This window comes from Phyllobates terribilis, unplaced genomic scaffold (assembly GCF_046119375.1).
Source record: "Phyllobates terribilis strain yellow unplaced genomic scaffold, ASM4611937v1 Scaffold_13__5_contigs__length_258822181, whole genome shotgun sequence".
Taxonomy (NCBI): domain Eukaryota; kingdom Metazoa; phylum Chordata; class Amphibia; order Anura; family Dendrobatidae; genus Phyllobates; species Phyllobates terribilis.
The window spans coordinates 82,489,322-82,509,431 of NW_027362773.1; the positions used below are offsets into that span (position 1 = coordinate 82,489,322).

The 20,110-nt window shown below is 41.1% G+C and overlaps 1 protein-coding gene across 3 annotated transcripts in view; it reads right to left on the reverse strand.

Moving 5' to 3' along the window:
* Positions 1-1,005: 1,005 nt before the first annotated feature.
* LRRC4C (leucine rich repeat containing 4C) overlaps positions 1,006-20,110 on the reverse strand; it is a 1,191,085-nt gene continuing 1,171,980 nt past the window's right edge. For 2 of the 3 annotated variants that reach the window (XM_073658146.1, XM_073658147.1), the window contains exon 5: positions 1,006-3,732. In XM_073658146.1, coding sequence (XP_073514247.1) covers positions 1,771-3,690 — 1,920 coding nt within the window. In that variant the 5' untranslated portion in view covers positions 3,691-3,732 and the 3' untranslated portion in view covers positions 1,006-1,770. The remainder of the gene's footprint in view (positions 3,733-20,110) is intronic. The other variant, XM_073658148.1, reaches the window with a different exon arrangement.

Here is a 20,110-nt window from a genome sequence, read left to right on the forward strand (position 1 = left end):
AAAAAAAAATCATAATTCAGAGTATATACCAACAACTATAGCAAATAGTTGAAACGTTTCCATATATAGATATGTATGCTATCCCTCCTATGAGAACAGTGTGAGGCTCTGTAAGGAGCCATTAAAACCTAGATATATATGTAGGAAAACATTTATAACATTAATTAGAAAGTTTTATGGACTCAACCAAGTTAATTCACATTGTATTTAGATGTCATATCCCATATAGATGAATCGGTCCTTACCTTTGCTCTTGACTCAACATGAAAAGCGCAAAATTATAAAAAAAAATTTTCTTATTCTGTCACGAGATGCTTATGCTAAATGTGCCTATAACTGGCCCCCCTGTGGTTGTGATGTGAGTTGCAGCCTGTCTAGGGTTTTTCTATCATGTTACAATATAGTTTTGAAATTTGTTTTGCGACAGAGAGAATTCTTAACGGAATCGGAGCACAAGTTCGGGTCAAAACATTGGATTATTGTGTAATTGAAGACACCATCTCATTCATTAATGCTTAATCATTGTTGTAAATCTATTTTTTTTTTTTAGAAATTAATAGTACATGTTAAAATGATAAATTTTATATCTTAAAGAAATCTTCTTCTTTTCTCCTCTTGGACTAATCATTCATTCTCAATAATCTCAATTCAGTGTCTTCAATGAATATAGATTTTCCCATTACCGAGATGAGAAATGGCAGTTGGTGCTCATAAAGTTCCATGGATCCTACAGAAGAACGTCTGTGGTTGCCTTAAGCTCCTCCTACCTCTTTCCACTCCCCTGTCCGTAAAATTTTAAAAGCACTAACTGTTATCTCCTATCTCTGCAATGGGAAAATCCGTCTTCACTGAATACGGATTTTCCAGACATTAGCTGTGAATTGAGAGTGAAAGACCAAGAAGTGGATTTCTCTGATCAAATATATTACAAAGATGCTTATTTTTCATGTGAACTATTGATTAATGAAATAAAAATGTATATAACTTTCTATTAACCCTTTGCTGTTTTATAAAAATAATTGACTTTAAAAAGAAGTTAGCCCAAGTATAAAAAAAACATTTCTGGTTTTATTCATAACCTTCTTTAAGTTTTCGGAGCTACAAATTTGGCTTATTACCGAGCCACGTAAATGATTATTATAGATTCTTTCTTACATGTCATTTTTTTGTGTACCTTTATATTTTCTCAAAAAAGAATATAAAATTCCGCAAAATAATGGAATAGGTTATTATTACAAGTAAAATAAAAAAAATAATTATTCTCTAGCTTCTTCTTGTGAATCTACCGGTTGATGTCAAGTCATTCCCTATTAGGCCACTTATAAACCATTTCCAATATCAAGCAGAGAAACTCTAGCGAATGATTCCTCTGTTGGAAGGATTTAGGAAAACAAACCCATAAACCAATTTAAGCCTTCAGTGCACAATAAAAAATAAATAAAAAAAAGCCCAAAACAGATTTGATACAAAAAAAAATTCTCTACAATTAGGTCGTCCCGATGGAATTTAGGTTGGAAAATACGAAAACTTGGGTTCAACCAAGCGTAGCCAAAATATCTGGAGGAATACACGGGATTTCAATAGTTTTAGATCACAATAGAATTTTTAATAAATAAATTTCTTTGTTTTTTTTTTTTTATTATTTCTTATTTTTTTATGTAAAGACACTTTTTTATTGGAAACAGTAGATTTAGCCCAGTCATTTTCGTTCCTTTTTTTGAATATAAATTGTCTGTTTTTGCTCTTAGTCTGTTGCGCTGTCGATTTTTTTTAGATCTGAGTCTCCTGTACATTGTCTTTAGAGCTTGCGCGAATCAATAAAGGTTCATGCACAGAACTGTGTATTGAATTTATTGTGTTCACCGTTGTCGTGTGATTAAAAGGAGACTTATAAGAGTTATAGTGGTTTAGATGCTCGTGTTCTATTGAGGGCATGGGCAAGTGACTCTCGATAGGCGTATCTGCTGTGAGTTCATCATCCACGTTTATAATCTCAACAGTCCGCGTTGGAGCGTGATGGTTCTTCCTATGGTGCTGCTTCCTCATTTTGTAGAAAATAACCAACATGACAGCTGCCATAAGGGTGATGGCTACAAAACAGCCAATAATAATTTTGGTGGTCTTCATAACCTCGTCAATCCCTGGCATTCCACTGTTTGCATCCGTAACTGGGATGGTGTAGGGCTTCTCTGTGGATCTTGTGCTCTGTGGCATGAGCGAGGTGGTTGCATTTGTGGTTTCCCAGTCAATGACTGGTGTAGGACCCACATGATGTTCTGTGGTCCTCGCCTCATCCTGAGATGGTTCCATAGTCTCTACAGTGACGGTGGAAAAGTATGTGTAACTGGGATCGGTCGCAGTCACATTCAGCGTCGCTGAGGCAGTGGTGTTCCCTGCTGAGTTACTCACTATGCATGTATACAATCCTGTATCCCGCACTGTTACATTAGTAAAGTTTAAAGTGCCATCATTAAGCACAGAAATACGCACTTTGTAAGCTCCATGGGTCATAATTGATCCATTTGGAGTAATCCAACTAACATAAGTCAATAACGTAGACGCCCGACATTTGAGTTCAGCAGCCATTCCTTCGGTAACATTCAGATCAGCAGGCGGCTCCAGAATCACAGGGGCGTAACAAGTAAAATAATTCTGGTCCAACTCTGCAATGTGAGTACCTTTTAAACTGGGGGGAGTCGCGCAACGAGCACAACACGTACTGCCGGTCGTCACTATCTCTTTCAACCACCAACTAAGCCAAAGTATATCACAGTTGCAGTTCCAAGGATTGTGGTGCAACTGAATCCTTTGCAAATTATGGAGAGGTGTGAATAGGTCATGAGGCAGTAAAGTTAGGTTATTATGTGCCAAATTAAGCTCCACGAGAGATTGAAGGTCATCAAACGCATTCCTTTCAATCACCTGAATTTGGGAATGCATAATCCAAAGTTTTTGCAAATGGGTCAACCCTTGAAATGATCCTGGCCTAAGAACTGAAAGGTGATTCCCAGAAAGATCTAGCTCGTCGAGTTTTACAAGAGGGGTAAGATTGGGGATTTCTCTTAGGTTGCACATCCCAAGGTTCAAATACTTAAGGTTGGAAAGCCCTTCAAATGCTCCTTCAGAGATATAGGATAATCTTTTCATTTCCCCCAAATCCAATCTACGTAGTGAAGGGATGCGGTTAAAAGCATACGATGGAATGCTTTCTATAGGATTGTTCCTCAGCCAAAGTTCTTTCAGTTTGGACAAATATTCAAAAGCTCCATTTGGAATGGTGGTCAGACGATTGTCAAACAGTTCCAATGTGTTTAGGTTCGCCAAGCCATTGAAGGCCCCGATTTCAATCGTCCTAATGTGATTCCTACTCAACTGTAAAACTTCTAAGTGTCTTAAGTGTTTAAAACTGTCCACCTTGATTATTTGGATCTGGTTTTCATGAAGGTTCAGCTGCCTCGTGTTGGTGGATATACCATCTGGAACTTCACGTAGGTTCCTCCGTGTGCAAATCACCTTGCTGAACTGGTTACTGCAGGAACATACAGAAGGGCAGGTCTGAGCCCTAACCAAGCCGGCCACCACAAGAAGCTGAAGAGCCAACAGCACAATAAAAAGGGGGTCAAATAAGGCCCTGTTGAACCTAGGACCTATCATCATCTGCTGTGGATGTAATGTCATCTTGTTCAACATTCATACTTTGTGTGTGTTTGGTCCTTCTGGAGTTCCAGTATTCTGCAAGAAAAAGAGAAATATCGAACATTAATGACTATTATTGGCACAAAATACAATTTGCAGATGTACACAAAATTTGGTTTACATGAGTCGTAATAGCCTAATGGAAACAGCACTAGAAGTTGCAAGTTGGACTCCATCTCAGTTGGATGTCAGGCACCGTAAACTGCATCCATTATTTAGGTTACAATTTGAAGGGGTGGTCCAACGCCAAAAAAGTCATGCATTATAATGTGAAAAGCTAAAATGAAGAAACCTGCACCCGCACATGCACTTTAATTTTTTACAAATTTTATAGATCGTCCAGTTTCACTCAATGATATGGAGACAGAAAAGGAGGCTGGCTCAACTAATGACCTTACTGAGACAGCCAACTATTTTGATATACTACACTACACAAAAGGAAAAGAACGAAGCTCCATATACCAGTGATATGAGAAAAAAATAGCTCATCCTTGTGGAGGCTAATGTATGGTTCTCAGCATGGAAAAAGTCATTCCTGCCCAATATGACTCAACGAAGATCCAAAGGAGAAGATACTCCCAGACATATTTCCAGATAAAATGGTAAGCTTTTTCTAAAGAGTTTATTTTTAAAGAGTTTTACATCTTTAAGTATATCAAAATAATTATTTTTCCAAGCGTTTCAGACCATACTTAGTCCTTATTCATGGTTTTATTATCCATGAATAAGGACTAAGTATGGTCTGAAACTCAGAGGAAAAATTATTTATTGGAAACACTTGAGGATCTCATACTCTTTTAAAGTGCTGGAATAAAGCTGACCATTTTATCTGGAAATACGACTGGAGTATCTTCTTCTTTGAAGCTCCGTACCATCTTAGGCTGCACAAAAGTGTCACAGCAGCCAGAAGAAGCTCAGAACTTCTAAGACCATGAAATAAGTGAAATCCATAAAATATTCAAAATTAGATTATATTATTAGCAGAGATGAGTGAATCGAGTCATTCTACAATGCTCCAATGGCCATGTCATCATTGTGTGCCCGCCAGACCGGAGTCCGGCTAACCTCTCCTTATCCAGCTCCTCTTTTGGTTAGCTGGACTGGCGAGATATGATGGGTGTGTGAAGCTGGGGTTTTGGGTAGATAGAAATCATTCGAAGGGATCCCGCCCAGCAGCCACAGACAACTGACATGGTGGATGGACCAAGGTCCTGCAAATCGGTTTCCTCATCTCTAACTATTAGGCTTCTTTATTTGAACTTTTCACATCAGAGTTCATGATGTTTTAACATCGGACATTCCTTTTTTTTAATTCTTAGTAATGTCAAAATGTCTGCTCTCATAATGTAACGCATCTCTCACAACTTCAAGCGCCATTTCAGAGCACCCTCGGTGCTTCAACATGGGGAGTGCCTAATTAACATCCACCAAGCATCATTTACATATACACCATTCAATTTATTTATCTGCAGATTTTGCATATAGCAACAGCTCTTCCTTTTGGACCCTACAGGTAAATGTCCAATGGTCCGCCTGGTAGATCCAGCTCCTCCTGCATGCATTGTCCCAACACCGTTATGTACATTATCAGCGATAACCAGTTGTCCTAGGGAGGAGAATTTTTCCTGCTGAGGTCCATGGTCTAAAGGGCACAGCAAAAATCAGCTTATGCTCCGTAGGCCATGTATTATGTAGCTGCTGTAGACAAAATGGTTGTTCTCTTGGTTATATCATCTAGACCGAACATGGGTAAAGTGCAGCTCGTGATGATCTTTGCTGTTCTGGAGCCGCCCGCGAAGCGTTACAGCCAAAGAGCTTTATACAGAGATGTCCTGCACAACATGGCTGCCCTTCGCCCGGCACCTTACTTTAACTGGTATCTATATTCTCAGGATATGGATATCAGAGAAATCAATGATGGAACAGGTAGCAGACGGCTTTCTTCCATCATTGAGCCTGTGCATCTGAGAGCACAGCAGATACGACGACATCACTACATTGTGCCTCAGTACAGTGCGCAGACCAAAACTATGGGGGAATGGGGTGCGGTGAGTAGTTTATTTTTATTTATTTTAGATCTTACTGCCCATGGAGGCTGGGTGGGAGATATCATACTGCACCATAGGGCTGTGTGAGGGATAGCCTACTGCTCAAGGGGGCTGTGTGGTGACATAATACTGCACAAGGGGGCTGTGGGGTGACAATACAATATAAGAGACCGGGGTGTAGACATAATTCTGCATGGGTGCTGTGCAGGGACATAATACTGTGTGAAGGAGCTGTGTGGGGATATAATACTGTGTAAGGGGGCTGTGTGGAGACATAATACTGTGTAAGAAGACTGTGTGGGAACATAATACTGTGTAAAGGGGCTGTGTGGGAATATAATACTGTGTAAGGAGGCTGTGTGGGGACATAATACTGTGTAAAGGGTCTGTGTGCTGGACATCATACTGCACATGGAGACTGTGTGTGGACATAATTCTGCATGGGGCTGTGTGGAGGCATGATACTGTGTAAGGCTGCTGTGTAAAGGGGTTGTGTGGGGACATAATACTGTGTAAGGAGGCTATGTAAAGGGGCTGTGTGGGGACATAATACTATGTAAAGGGGCTGTGTGCTGGACATCATACTGCACAGGGAGACTGTGTGTGGACATAATTCTGCATGGAGCTGTTTGGAGACATAATACTTTGTAAGAGGGCTGTGAGGGGACATAAAACTGTGTAAGGTGACTGTGTAGGGATACAATACTGTGTAACGGGGCTGTGTGGGGATATAATACTATGTAAGGGGGCTGTGTGGGGACATAATACTGTGTAAGGAGGCTGTGTAAAGGGGCTGTGTGGGGACATAATACTGTGTAAGGCTGCTGTGTAAAGGGGCTGTGTGGGGACATAATACTGTGTAAGGAGGCTATGTAAAGGGGCTGTGTGGGGACATAATACTGTGTAAAGGGGCTGTGTGCTGGACATCATACTGCACATGGAGACTGTATGTGGACATAATTCAGCATGTGGAGGCATAATACTGTGTACGAGGGCTGTGTAGGGACCTAAAACTGTGTAAGGGGACTGTTTAGGGATATAATACTGTGTAAGGGGGCTGTGTGGGGATATAATATTGTGTAAGGGGTCTGTGTGGGGACATAATACAGTGTAAAGGGGCTGTATCGGGACATAATATTGTGTAAAGGGGCTGTGTGGGCATAAAATACTGTGTAAGGGAACTGTGTGGGACATAATACTGCGTAAGGTGGCTGTGTGGGGACATAATACTGTGTAAGGGGCTGTGTAAATGGGCTGTGTGGAAACATAATACTGTGTAAGGAGGCTGTGTGGGGACATAATAATGTGTAAAGGGGCTGTATGGAGACATAATACTGTGTAAGGGGGCTGTGGAAAGGGGCTGTGTAGGGACATAATACTGTGTAGGGGGCTTTGTGGGGAGATCATACTGTTTGAGGGGACATCTTACTGTTTTAGGGGCTGTGTGGGAACATCATACTATGTAGGGACATCATACTGTGTGTGGGGCATCATACTGTGTTGGGAGCTGTTGATCAAGGTACTAAGACTGCATCACTAGAACTGTATGATTTACTGCTTGATATAAACTTTATAAAAATCAGTGATTTATATGGTGATGATTCGCTGCTATAGGTAAGAATACAGGTTACAACAAGCTCTATCATAACAAGTCACCATACTTAATTCTGCCCAATATTAAGTGATAAAAATGAATATAAAACAATAATAATAAGCAGAATAAAGGTAGATTAGATGGTGCGGCCCTCCACAACAGTCACATGTGCCCCCCCTGATCTAGACCAACGATGATCGACTAATCATGGAGATCGGCTGATCACTGGGGTCGCTGCATATTGAAAGGGTCAGGATGACCCTTTGAATGCAGAAAAGGAGAAGTTTTATTCATTTTTTTAATAAAAAGAAGTATCTAAGAAAACACTATGTTAATAGAAGTTAGAAATGGTCGGCTAAATGCGGAGACTCGTTTCCGGAGAACGTTTCTTGTTGATTTCTAAATCATTCCTTCTGCTTACATCATACAAAATGGGTTTCTACAATCTTTTCCTGCTGATTCATCGGCGCCTCATTCTAACCCACAGCCCTGGGTTCATTTCCAATCTGCAGCTCACTGCAAGGTCCCTTTTTCTGTAGAGATTAATGAAATTTCCTATGAATCAGACATAAGCGAAGACTTAAACCAGCTGAAAGCACATTCATAACCCGGAGCACTGAAATGCATAATGCATGCGTGCAGTATAACAAAATGTGTATCAGCAAAGGTTGTTCAACATTAGGCGAAATCTCGTTTCATTTTCACAGGAAAAAGCCTCGTTACAAAAAGAAAATGTATTATTTAGAGCAGGCTCGTAGTTCAGAACTGTGGCGCCATGTAAAGGTTTTATCATTTATGATGCTCACTCCAGCGAAAAAAGATTCTGAGCTGCACTGAAAACAGGACTGGTTTTAGGAGGTGGCAAACTGGGCAATTGCCCTGGGCCCTGGTCTTCAAGGGGCACACAAGGACAGGGATCCTGAAAAGTGGTAAACCATATAGTTATATTTAATGGTATATGGCGGTATTATTCAGGAATTAAATTATTGCTTTATGTGGGCATTATATGTCAGTATTATGCGGGCTGTTTATAACAGTATTTTTGTGGAGTATATGATGGTTTTATCTAGGCTCATGGTAAGAGTATTTTTATGTGTGAATTATACGGCGGTATTTTGCAGGATCGTTATAAGAGTATTATGTGTGATTTATATGATGGTATTATGGGAAATTGGATGTTTCGCCCCCAGCAGTTCGCCCCCAGCAATTCGTCCCCGGGTACATTTCGCCCCCGCACATTTCGTCCCCAGCATTTGGCCCCCAGGATGTTTTGCCCCCGCACATCTCACCCTCGCACATAGTTTTGCCCCCGCACATCTCACCCCCGCACATATCACCCCCAGTTCGCCCCCGTCCGGGGGTGAAACGTGCGGGGGCGAATCTTCCTGGGGTCGAAATGATAGGGGCGAAATGTGCGGGGGCGAAATGTACCTGGGGGCGAAATGTACCTGGGGGCAAATTGCTGGTAGCGAAACTTCCTATAACCGGTATTATGTACACTCTTACAAAGACTAGTATTATGTGTGAATTATATGGCGGTATTATGTGCACGTATGTTAGAGTATTATTTTATCTATATTTTCTGGCAGTAAGATACGGGCTCTTCATGCAAGTATTATATGTGAATTATATGGCGGTACTGTGCAAGCACATTATAAGAGTATTTTTATGTGTGGACTATAGGACGGTATTATGCAGGCTCATGGTAAGAGTATTTTTATGTGTCAATCAACTGGTGGTATTTTGAAGGCGTATTATAAAAGTATTATTGGTGATTCATATGACGGTATTTTATCCACTCTTTGAAACGGTATTATTATGTGTGAATTATATGGCGGTATTGTGTATGCTGTTTATAATTATGTAAAAATTATATGTCAATATTATGTGGGCTCCTTGTAAGAGTATTTTTATGCGAGGACTATATGACAGTATTATATAGGTTCATGGTAATAGTACTTTTACTTGTGAATTATATGGTAGTATTTTGAAGACTCATTTTAAGAATATTGTGCGTGATTTATATGATGGTATTATGTTCTCTCTTTCAGAGAGTATGTGTGAATTATATGACAACATTATGTACATTAATGTAAGAGAATATTATTTTGTGTAAATTATATGGAAACATTAAATATGCTTTTGTAAGAGTATTATTTTGTGTAAATTGTATGACGGTATAACGCGGGCTCGTGTTATTTTGTGTGAGTTATATGGTGCTATTGTGTACGCTGTTTCTAGGCGTATTTTTATGTGTAAATTGTATGGCAGCATTATGCGGGTTCTTTATAAGAGTACTATTATGTGTGAATAATATGTTGGTATTATGTAGGCTTTTTATAAGAGTATAATTAAATGTAAATTATATGGCGGTATTATGCGGGCTCTTCATAAAACTATTTTTATCTGAAAAATACATGACATTATAATGTGGACTCTAGTTTCGACACTATATAACAATGCTGGTACTATGTAGGTGGTATTTGGCAGTTTTGCCTTAGCAATAAATGGCGGTATTATGTGCTGCCAGAACTATTTAAGAAAAACTTGGGGTTAATTGCTACCATCTTACAAAGGGCTACAGCAATGTTTAAAAGTGTGATTTTCTAAAAAAGTCTTTGCCCTCTTTCAGATATATTAATTGTATGTATCATATGTTATGAATGTTATGTGAACACAAAAAGATCCAAATTCTACACATTACGGTATTGTGTTTGTTCCCGTTTTTAATATTTATGGCAAATCCATAGAATAGATTAGGTATCAGCTGTTAGATCCCCTGATCCCGGGATCGCCTAATAACGCACAAGCTGGTAATGGAAGGATGATGGCCATGTATATTTGCTCTGCTGTTTTTCATCACTCCCATAGATGTGAATGGAGAGAATCATCCATGATCAGGACACCATTCAATTCCCAGTACATACATCAATGGCAGATCAGGTTAAAGGGACTCAAATTTTTGGAGACTGTGTGAGGGACCAACTTTTTTAACTAGAAATAAGCGAATCCGAACTAAAAAGTTCAGCGTTCATACTGGACAGTTAGTGTTCGGTGCTAAACGCTAAACACTGACTTTCCCCAGAATTCCATTGCAATGTTAGTAGTTCCAGAGAAAGTCTGTTGCAATGTTTGGAGTTCCGGGGAAAAGTCTGATACAATATATGGAGTTCTGGGGTAAAGTCTGTTGCAATGTTTGGAGTTCCGAGGTAAAGTCTGTTGCAATGTTTGGAGTTCCGGGGTAAAGTCTGTTGCAATGTTTGGAGTTCCGGGGTAAAGTCTGTTGCAATGTTTGGAGCTCCGGGGTAAAGTCTGTTGCCATGTATGGATTTCCGGGGAAAGTCTATTGCAATGTTCGGAGTTCCGGGGGAAGTCTGTTGCTATGTTCGGAGATCTGGGGGAAAGTCTGTTGCTATGTTCGGAGATCCGGGGGAATTCCGTGACAGAGAGAGAGAGAATTTTTTACAGATCCAAAGTTTGGTACCCGAACCGAACTTTGGACTAAAGTTCGGGTTGGGTACCAGAACCCAAACTTCCACGGGTCTGCTAATCTCTACCTTTAACCCTTTATGGCATATCCTAACAACCAAATTACTCATCTTAAACATACAAAAGTGTAGCTGTGTACACAAAACAATAAGACATTTTTAATTTTTAGATGCGATAAACCAATACAAAAATTGTACCAAATCCTTTACTTCACAGTCATGTCGGACAGATGGTGTTTCCAGTGACACCACAATGCATATAATATATATGGCCTAGCATGCAGTATATTTCTTTGCATTTCCCTAACTTTTAAGACAATAATAGAACAACGCTTCGATGTATCGTTGCCTCCCCCACCATCTTTAGTCAATTGGTCCGAACTATGGTTGTTTCTTGCCACCTACTTGGGTCTTAATCCATGTATTACTAAATGAAGATGCAATTTTTAATTTGTATTTATCTGGGAATACATGGGACACTTGCTTTAAAGGGGACCTGGGAGCATATCAAAAGTGACCAGTTTTTGACCTTATCTAATTGCCACTCTTCCACTGAGTATTCCATTTTTTGTTTCGTTAAAATACACCATATGGTTCCAGAGATATGGGACTTTCTATTTAGTGCTACTTTTTATAGTCTTTTCTAAAGGGGCGTGGTTCTCCCTGGGGGCGTGTCTTTAGGCTGTTCTGCATGACTACCCTGTTGGCCACCCCCCTTTTTTAAAGATCATAAAAATTAGTACTATGTAAAAAGGCTCATATCTCTGGAACCGTACGGCAGATTTGAAAAAAACAAAAAGCAGAAAACTCAGTGGAACGGCGGAAATGAAATAAGAGCAAATATTGCCCTTTTTTGACCTGGTGACAGGTCCTCCTTTAAAGAAGATAAGACACGACATTGAGCCTAAAGGTTATGGTGACCAAGAAAATCGGCTTCTGTAAATGTTCGATCTTTCCTTAGTCATTAATCATTAATCTTACCAAAATCATTCCATAGAATATGTTGTTTTCTATATTGAACTTTTTCTAAGCAAAAATAAGCAAAATGAGTATTAAAGGGATATGTGAAAGAGTAATTGCTTAGCACTAAATAGGTATCGAGTGAAACAAGAGAGCACAATTTATTTATTGCTTTCGGAAAGTCAATTGTATCTAGGGACAACGCTCGATTTCATGAGGATGTGTGGGAGCTTTTATAATAAACCTTAAGGCAGGAAGAGAAGAGAAGATATTAATTATTCAAAAGTGGTATAAAATATTATAAAAAAAATTTGAAAAGTCAGAAGCAAATAGTGGAAAACACCATAAAGCTTATATATTAGCATACATTTGCATATGATTTACATAAAATTAACTCATGTGGCTAGATGTGTGAATTGTAACAAAATGGAAACTAGGTTGCTATCCATTCAGCATCCTCTGCTAGATGCCATCTTTGAAGAAACCTAGAGAAGGTCCGAAGCAAATCAACTAAAGATAAGCAAATAATTTAAGGTTGAATCATATTTGCTTCGAAATTCACAAACATTTTAGATTTGCCCAAATTTTATTTTTAATTTTAACAACTTGAGTCATTTGAATCCAGCAAAAAAGCTGTAAACTGTGCCACGTCTAACCATACATGTATGACATTACCTTACTTAAAATATTGGCGATTTTGAGTATGAAATAAGTGATTTAGAAGGTTAATCCCCCAAAAATCAAGCTATCCGCATTCTACAATTTACTAATCACTGGGAGTCATTGAGCAATCCTGAGATTAGGCATCGGCTCCAATCATTATAGGAGGAACTGTCGAAAATAATAGAGCAATGTACTTGACAGTCCAATAGACAATGAATGAAGCAGAAATTGTAACATGTGCACCTCCACTCCATTCATGATAGGGCTTCTATTCTTGGGGTTCCAAATCCATAATCTTGAGATCAATGTGTCACGGGTGTGTGAGACAGTCGCCCTGCAGTTGGGGGCAGAAGATCTCTTCGTTTGGCGTAACAGACTTCTTATCTGTTTCACTCTAGAACCCAATGGCTACCTCCTTTCTGCTCTAATTGACACCCTGGCCTGGGTGTTTAAATAATTTCACTTTTCAGCAGGAAGGTGCTGGTGATATTCACATGTTTCCTTGTGAACGTTTGGAGCTATTTCAGACTGATTTCTACTTCTCTGGTGCTAGGAGGACCTTTGGAGTTATCTCTCTGAAGTCGGCTCAAGCTAAGCTACTTTTCCCCATGTTTGTCTCCTTTGTTGTCTTTAGTTGTTAGTGGGGATCAACTAGTGCTAATCCCCCTTCCCTATCCAGGGCCAAGCGCTAGGGAAATACAGGGGTAGGTTCCTGTGCGGCGACTGGTGAAGAACCAATATAGGGACGGTAGGGGAGACAGGGTGATATCAGATCAGCCTAGGAGGTCTCCACTCTTCCCTTTCCCTAGAGTCTGGGCTCCCTTCACCTCTTGACTTTGTGTTGCACTTAGTCTTTCCTACATAGTGTGTGATGCAATGCGGCTCTTGGCAGTAGAACCCCCAGTGATGAACATATTATCCCCTTTTTCTGTTTTTTCTTGGAATAACTATTTGAAAAAGAGAAATGTGCCTGGCATGAAAAAGAGAAATGTGCCTAGCATGCTAATGTACTCTCCTAGATAGATTATGTCACATGTGCCATTTCGAGAAGTAGGAGAGGAGTTGACGTTTAAATGACCACGCTGCTGAATGGAAACAGTGGTTCCACGCATAGAGATGCACTCCAGGTAGACTTTATTACGCATTTCGGGCCCGTACAGGTCCCTCTCTTAAACAAAACTACATACCATATTTTTTCCATATGCGCCATCTTGACATATACATCTGTCCTACCATGAAGCTTGTTAAGGACTCCAATAACATCCCAATAAAAGTTCTATACATTGCTACAACCCACCACAGACCGCAACTCTCATCACAGCCACCGGGTGGCCACATATAGACACATATAGCATAAACATCTTCAGACAGAGTATCACAAGATCATTTTTTTCTTTAAATCTAGTTATCTTGCTCCATTTCAGGAAATGTCCATCCTACATCTTTTGAGGTTTTAAGTGATGTACTTTAGTTCTAATTCACACAGTAGTGATTTTTGCAAACTCAATACCAGAACTGAATTTCAAAAATATCGGAAAAATATTCTATACTTTTAAAATGGTGCATACTGATGTGACATGCAAGAGTAGTGCTGTTGCTTTAAAAGCATTCAGCAACTATTAGAAGTAACACAAGAACATGAGACAGGAGAGGTTAACACAGTCACAGGAGAAGGGGAGTGTTTTAGCAGAGCCCCAGGGGGATTGTGGGGAAGTTGTTTACTGTCTGGCTGAAGCTGAAGAGAAAGGTGGTATGTGTGTTCTGTATCTCACAGAAGCGCCTCTGTAAGTGAAAGGATTCAAGTCAGAAGTGAAGCTAAGCACAGGTCAGGTAGAGCTCCTGAACTAGAAGTGCAGAGTATTGTCAAGAAGAAAGATAAGGACTGTAAGAAATGGTGTCACGGGGATCATCTCCCTCAGCAAACCCCCCCCCCCTCCTCTATCTCACTAGCGGCGTGCGTGTAACACTGAGCTATGTAGATATGACCAATGTTAATTGCTATACTTTCTCAAAGAATAGCAGTCTACAAGAGGTCTATAGAGGTTAGGAGCACCTTCTTGTTGACCCCATACTTGACTATTTAACCCCTTACATTTAAGCTTTAGGAGGACAGTTGTTCTCTGAATCCAGCTTCAGTGCAAACACAACATTTTGGAAAGATTTCAATATTTCTTCTCATAAATTTAAAGTAAATCTGTGAAAAAAAACTAATTCTGTGTCCATTATAACGAAGTACCGTACAGTCGCACTGCAAACTTTTAGCAACACATTGTGGCTTTGTGCTGCACAGATCCGTTCTGCAACAGTATGTGTGAAACCCAAGTAGAAAGAAAACTTTTCGTGTATGGTTAGATGGCTCTTGCAGGGTAAACATGGTACTTTGATGAGACACATTGTGATCCACAAACTTCACCTCGTATTTAACATCTTATGTTAACTAAATAAGGAGTGACACTTTTTAATACTAAGTATAATCACTTGTCAGTTGTGCTCACGTAAGGATCACAGGACGCCTGCAAAGCTTATCTCCATGGAAACTATCTATAAAAATCCTAAAAGGCGAAAATAGATATTACAAAGAAAGATCCATACAGAAAAAGAAACATTACTCCAATACCTGAAAAAAATGTTTGGTGACCATCAAGTAATCAGCGTCTCCAAACATACCTTGATCCAAATGTCCCTCAACCATGCCCTCCCTAACTGCACTGGAAGGCAGAAGGAAAAACCAAAATGTCTATAAGTCAAGGTTCATGTATACAGATGTGTCTTTTTCTCTTGGCCCAAGATATTCTAGTAGATTGGAAGGCAAGATGATGAGCTTTGAATAAAAACATGATTTTTTGATACTCTGTTGGGAGATGGTTACGCTATATAGAATCGGTTAAAAGTTTGAACACATCTGTTCATGCAATAATTTTTCTTGTTCTTATTGGAATGTGAGCATTGTAGATTCAGATGAAAGGCAGCAAAACCACGAAGGAAACACATATGGAAACCAGGACTAAAGAAACACATGTGAAATCAAACCAGAATATATGTTACACCTTAGATTCCTCACAGTCTCCGCTTTTACTCTGATGACAGATGTGTCTTGTCCAGAGTTCATTTGTGGAATCACCAGTTTTCAGAAAACGTTTACAACCATCAGGTATGTTTCGAAGCAGCCGTGTTAGTACACAGATCCATACAATGCTGAGCCCTATTCCATAACTGTACTAGCCATAATATGGCAAGAACCATCAACTTAGTGAAAGAATAGATAATCTATTGTTACTTGAAACATGTAAGTCAGTCAATTGCTAGAACCTTGATGGTATCCTCAAGTGCAGTTATGAAAACCCATCAATCTCTATAATGAAACTAGCTCTCATGAGGACCGTCATAGGAAAGGAAGACCAAAAATTACCTCTCTTGCAGAGGATAAGTTCATCAGAGTTATCAGCCTCAAAAAATGCAACTTGACAATACCTCAGATATCAGTTCTCATAAATGATGCACAGGAATCAGGCAGCAGATACATCTGAACATCGGCTCTCTAAAGGAGACTGTGAGAAGCAGGTCTTTAGGGTTGAATTGCTGCAAAAAAGCCTCTACTGAGAACCACAAACAAGATGAAGAGATTTTTATAGGGTGATTTCACTTTGCTCTTCGGTACCGGTTCGGTGGCCCCATCGGGGCCTATGTCTGAACCCCTTGCACAACTGGATTCGGACCTATGCGGACACACAGTCTATTACGTCTGGGTGTCCACCTCCAGTAGGCATACACGCTTTAAAATAATAATCTATTGCCCAGTTGGTGCATATGTCTGAATCCCATTTTGCGGGGGATTCAGACATAAGCCTGACGGCGCCACTGAACAGGTGCTGGAACTCAATGTGATGGTATCCTTAGGCCAAGCAACACAAGGGCTGAAAATTAGGGAACTGAAAATATGTTCTTTGGTCTGATGAGTTGAGTTGTAAGATTTTTGGTACTATTCATCATGTCTTTGTTAGACACAGAAAAGGTGAGGGGCTGGTATCTACATATGTGGTGCATGGACGGTGAGGTGTGAAGTTGTGAAGGGGCTTTGTTGGTGATACTGTTAGAGATTTATATCAAATTGAAAGCATACTTACTTATTGACTGCCAACCCAACTTAGTGGAACCATCACTTGATTTAAAATAGGACAATGACCCAGAATGTCCAGGCTATGTCAGGGCCATGTGACCAAGAAAGAGAGAGATGGAGCCTCCTTCAGATGGTATGACCTCCATAATCACCCATCCTCAACCCAACTGAGATGGTTTGGGATGAATTGTACTGCAAAGAAGCAACAAGTGCTTGGCAATTCTGGGAACTCCTTCAAGGCTGTTGGAAGCCATTCTAAGTGATGACCTGATGAAGGCACTTGGTAGAATAATGACAAGGGGTGTTTAAACTGTCAGAGTTAAAGGAGGGTACTTAGAGGAATCTAAGGATTAAACACATACTCTGGTTTGATTCACATGTGTTTCTTTACTCCTTGTTTCCGTGTGGTTTCCTTTGTGGTTTTGCTGCCTTCAGTCTGAGTCTCCAATGTGCACATTTTAATAAGAACAAAGAAAACCATTGCATGAACAGGGGTGTCAAAACATTTATCCCAGGACTATATCTGTATGAATGTGGCCACCCAGTAGTTGCATCCTGCAGAGAGTTTTAATTTTGGCTTGTGAGAAATTAAAGTAATCCTCCAGCTCCCAATAGTAATTTCTCAAAAATTGCATAATGTATAATTAATTTAACCCGTTCTACCTGATAAATCTTTCTTGCACAGTTCATCCAGCTTACAATTCCTCCTTCATAATTTTGTAAAATGGCGTCCAGCTTCTCAGACTTTTCAATGCACAGTACACTTTGGAAATCTTAGTTTTTGCCCCTGCTTTCACCTGGTCCAGCCAAGAATAGAGTGGTGTATCTCAGGATAGATTATACACAAGGTATTAATGTTCTAAGAACATTTCCTCCCTGCTCTTAGATGGGCTAATTGGGAGCGTTGGGAGTGTCTCAGACTACCAAAATGCATTTTGGTATCTCCCAATAGATAGATATATATATACTGTATATATATATACACTGCTCAAAAAAAATAAAGGGAACACTCAAATAACACATCCTAGATCTGAATGAATGAAATATTCTAATTGAATACTTTGTTCTGTACAAAGTTGAATGTGCTGACAACAAAATCACACAAAAATCATCAATGGAAATCAAATTTAATAACCAATGGAGGCCTGGATTTGGAGTCACTCCCAAAATTAAAGTGGAAAAACACACTATAGGCTGATCCAACTTTGATGTAATGTCCTTAAAACATATCAAAATGAGTCTCAGTATTGTGTGTGGCCTCCACGTGCCTGTATATCCTCCCTACAACGCCTGGGCATGCTCTTGATGAGGCTGAGTATTGTGTGTGGCCTCCACGTGCCTGTATGACCTCCCTACAATGCCTGGGCATGATCCTGATGAGGCTCAGTATTGTGTGTGGCCTCCACGTGCCTGTATGACCTCCCTACAACGCCTGGGCATGCTCCTGATGAGGTTGAGTATTGTGTGTGGCCTCCACGTGTCTGTATGACCTCCCTACAATGCCTGGGCATGCTCCTGATGAGGCTGAGTATTGTGTGTGGCCTCCACGTGCCTGTATGACCTCCCTACAACGCCTGGGCATGCTCCTGATGAGGCTGAGTATTGTGTGTGGTCTCCACGTGCCTGTATGACCTCCCTACAACGCCTGGGCATGCTCTTGATGAGGCTGAGTATTGTGTGTGGCCTCCACGTGCCTGTATGACCTCCCTACAACGCCTGGGCATGCTCCTGATGAGGTTGAGTATTGTGTGTGGCCTCCACGTGTCTGTATGACCTCCCTACAATGCCTGGGCATGCTCCTGATGAGGCTGAGTATTGTGTGTGGCCTCCACGTGCCTGTATGACCTCCCTACAACGCCTGGGCATGCTCCTGATGAGGCTGAGTATTGTGTGTGGTCTCCACGTGCCTGTATGACCTCCCTACAACGCCTGGGCATGCTCCTGATGAGGCTGAGTATTGTGTGTGGCCTCGACGTGCCTGTATGACCTCCCTACAATGCCTGGGCATGCTCCTGATGACGTTGCGGATGGTCTCCTGTGGGATCTCCTCCCAGACCTGGACTAAAGCATCCGCCAACTCCTGGACAGTCTGTGGTGCCACGTGACGTTGGTGGATGGAGCGAAACATGATGTCCCAGATGTGCTCAATCGGATTCAGGTCTGGGGAACGGGCGGGCCAGTCCATAGCTTCAATGCCTTCATCTTGCAGGAACTGCTGACACACTCCAGCCACATGAGGTCTGGCATTGTCCTGCATTAGGAGGAACCCAGGGCCAACCGCACCAGCATATGGTCTCACAAGGGGTCTTAGGATCTCATCTCGGTACCTAATGGCAGTCAAGCTACCTGTGGCGAGCACATGGAGGGCTGTGTGGCCCTCCAAAGAAATGACACCCCACACCATTACTGACCCGCTGCCAAACCGGTCATGCTGAAGGATGTTGCAGGCAGCAGATCGCTCTCCACAGCGTCTCCAGACTCTGTCACGTCTGTCACATGTGCTCAGTGTGAACCGGCTTTCATCTGTGAAGAGCACAGGGCGCCAGTGGCGACTTTGCCAATCCTGGTGTTCTGTGGCAAATGCCATGCGTCCTGCACGGTGTTGGGCTGTGAGCACAACCCCCATCTGTGGACGTCGGGCCCTCATACCACCCTCATGGAGTCGGTTTCTAACCATTTGTGCAGACACATGCACATTTGTGGCCTGCTGGAGGTCATTTTGCAGGGCTCTGGCAGTGCTCCTCCTGTTCCTCCTTGCACAAAGGCGGAGGTAGCGGTCCTGCTGCTGGGTTGTAGCCCTCCTACGGCCCCCTCCACGTCTCCTGGTGTACTGGTCTGTCTCCTGGTAGCGCCTCCAGCCTGTGGACACTACGATGACAGTCACAGCAAACCTTCTTGCTCCAGCTCGCATTGATGTGCCATCCAGGATGAGCTGCACTACCCGAGCAACTTCTGTGGGTTGTAGAGTCAGTCTCATGCTACCACGAGTGTGAAAGCACAACCAACAATCAAAAGTGATCAAAATATCAGCCAGAAAGCATTGGTACTGAGATGTGGTCTGTGGTCCCCACCTTCAGAACCACTCCTTTATTGAGGGTGTCTTGATAATTGCCAATAATTTCCATCTATTGTCTATTTCATTTGCACAACAGCATGTGAAATTGATTGTCAATCAGTGTTGCTTCCTAAGTGGACAGTTTGATTTCACAGAAGTTTGAATTACTTGGAGTTATATTGTGTTGTTTAAGTGTTCCCTTTATTTTTTTGAGCAGTGTATATACACACACAGTGGGGGGAATAAGTATTTGATCCCTTGCTGTTTTTGTAAGTTTGCCCACTGACAAAGACAAGAACAGTCTATAATTTTAAGGGTAGGTTAATTTTAACATTGAGAGATAGAATATCCCCCCCAAAAATCAAGAAAATCACATTGTATAAATTAGATACATTTATTTGCATTTTGCAGTGAGAAATAAGTATTTTATCCCTCTGGCAAACCACCCTTAATACTTGGTGACAAATCCCTTGTTGGCAAGCACAGCAG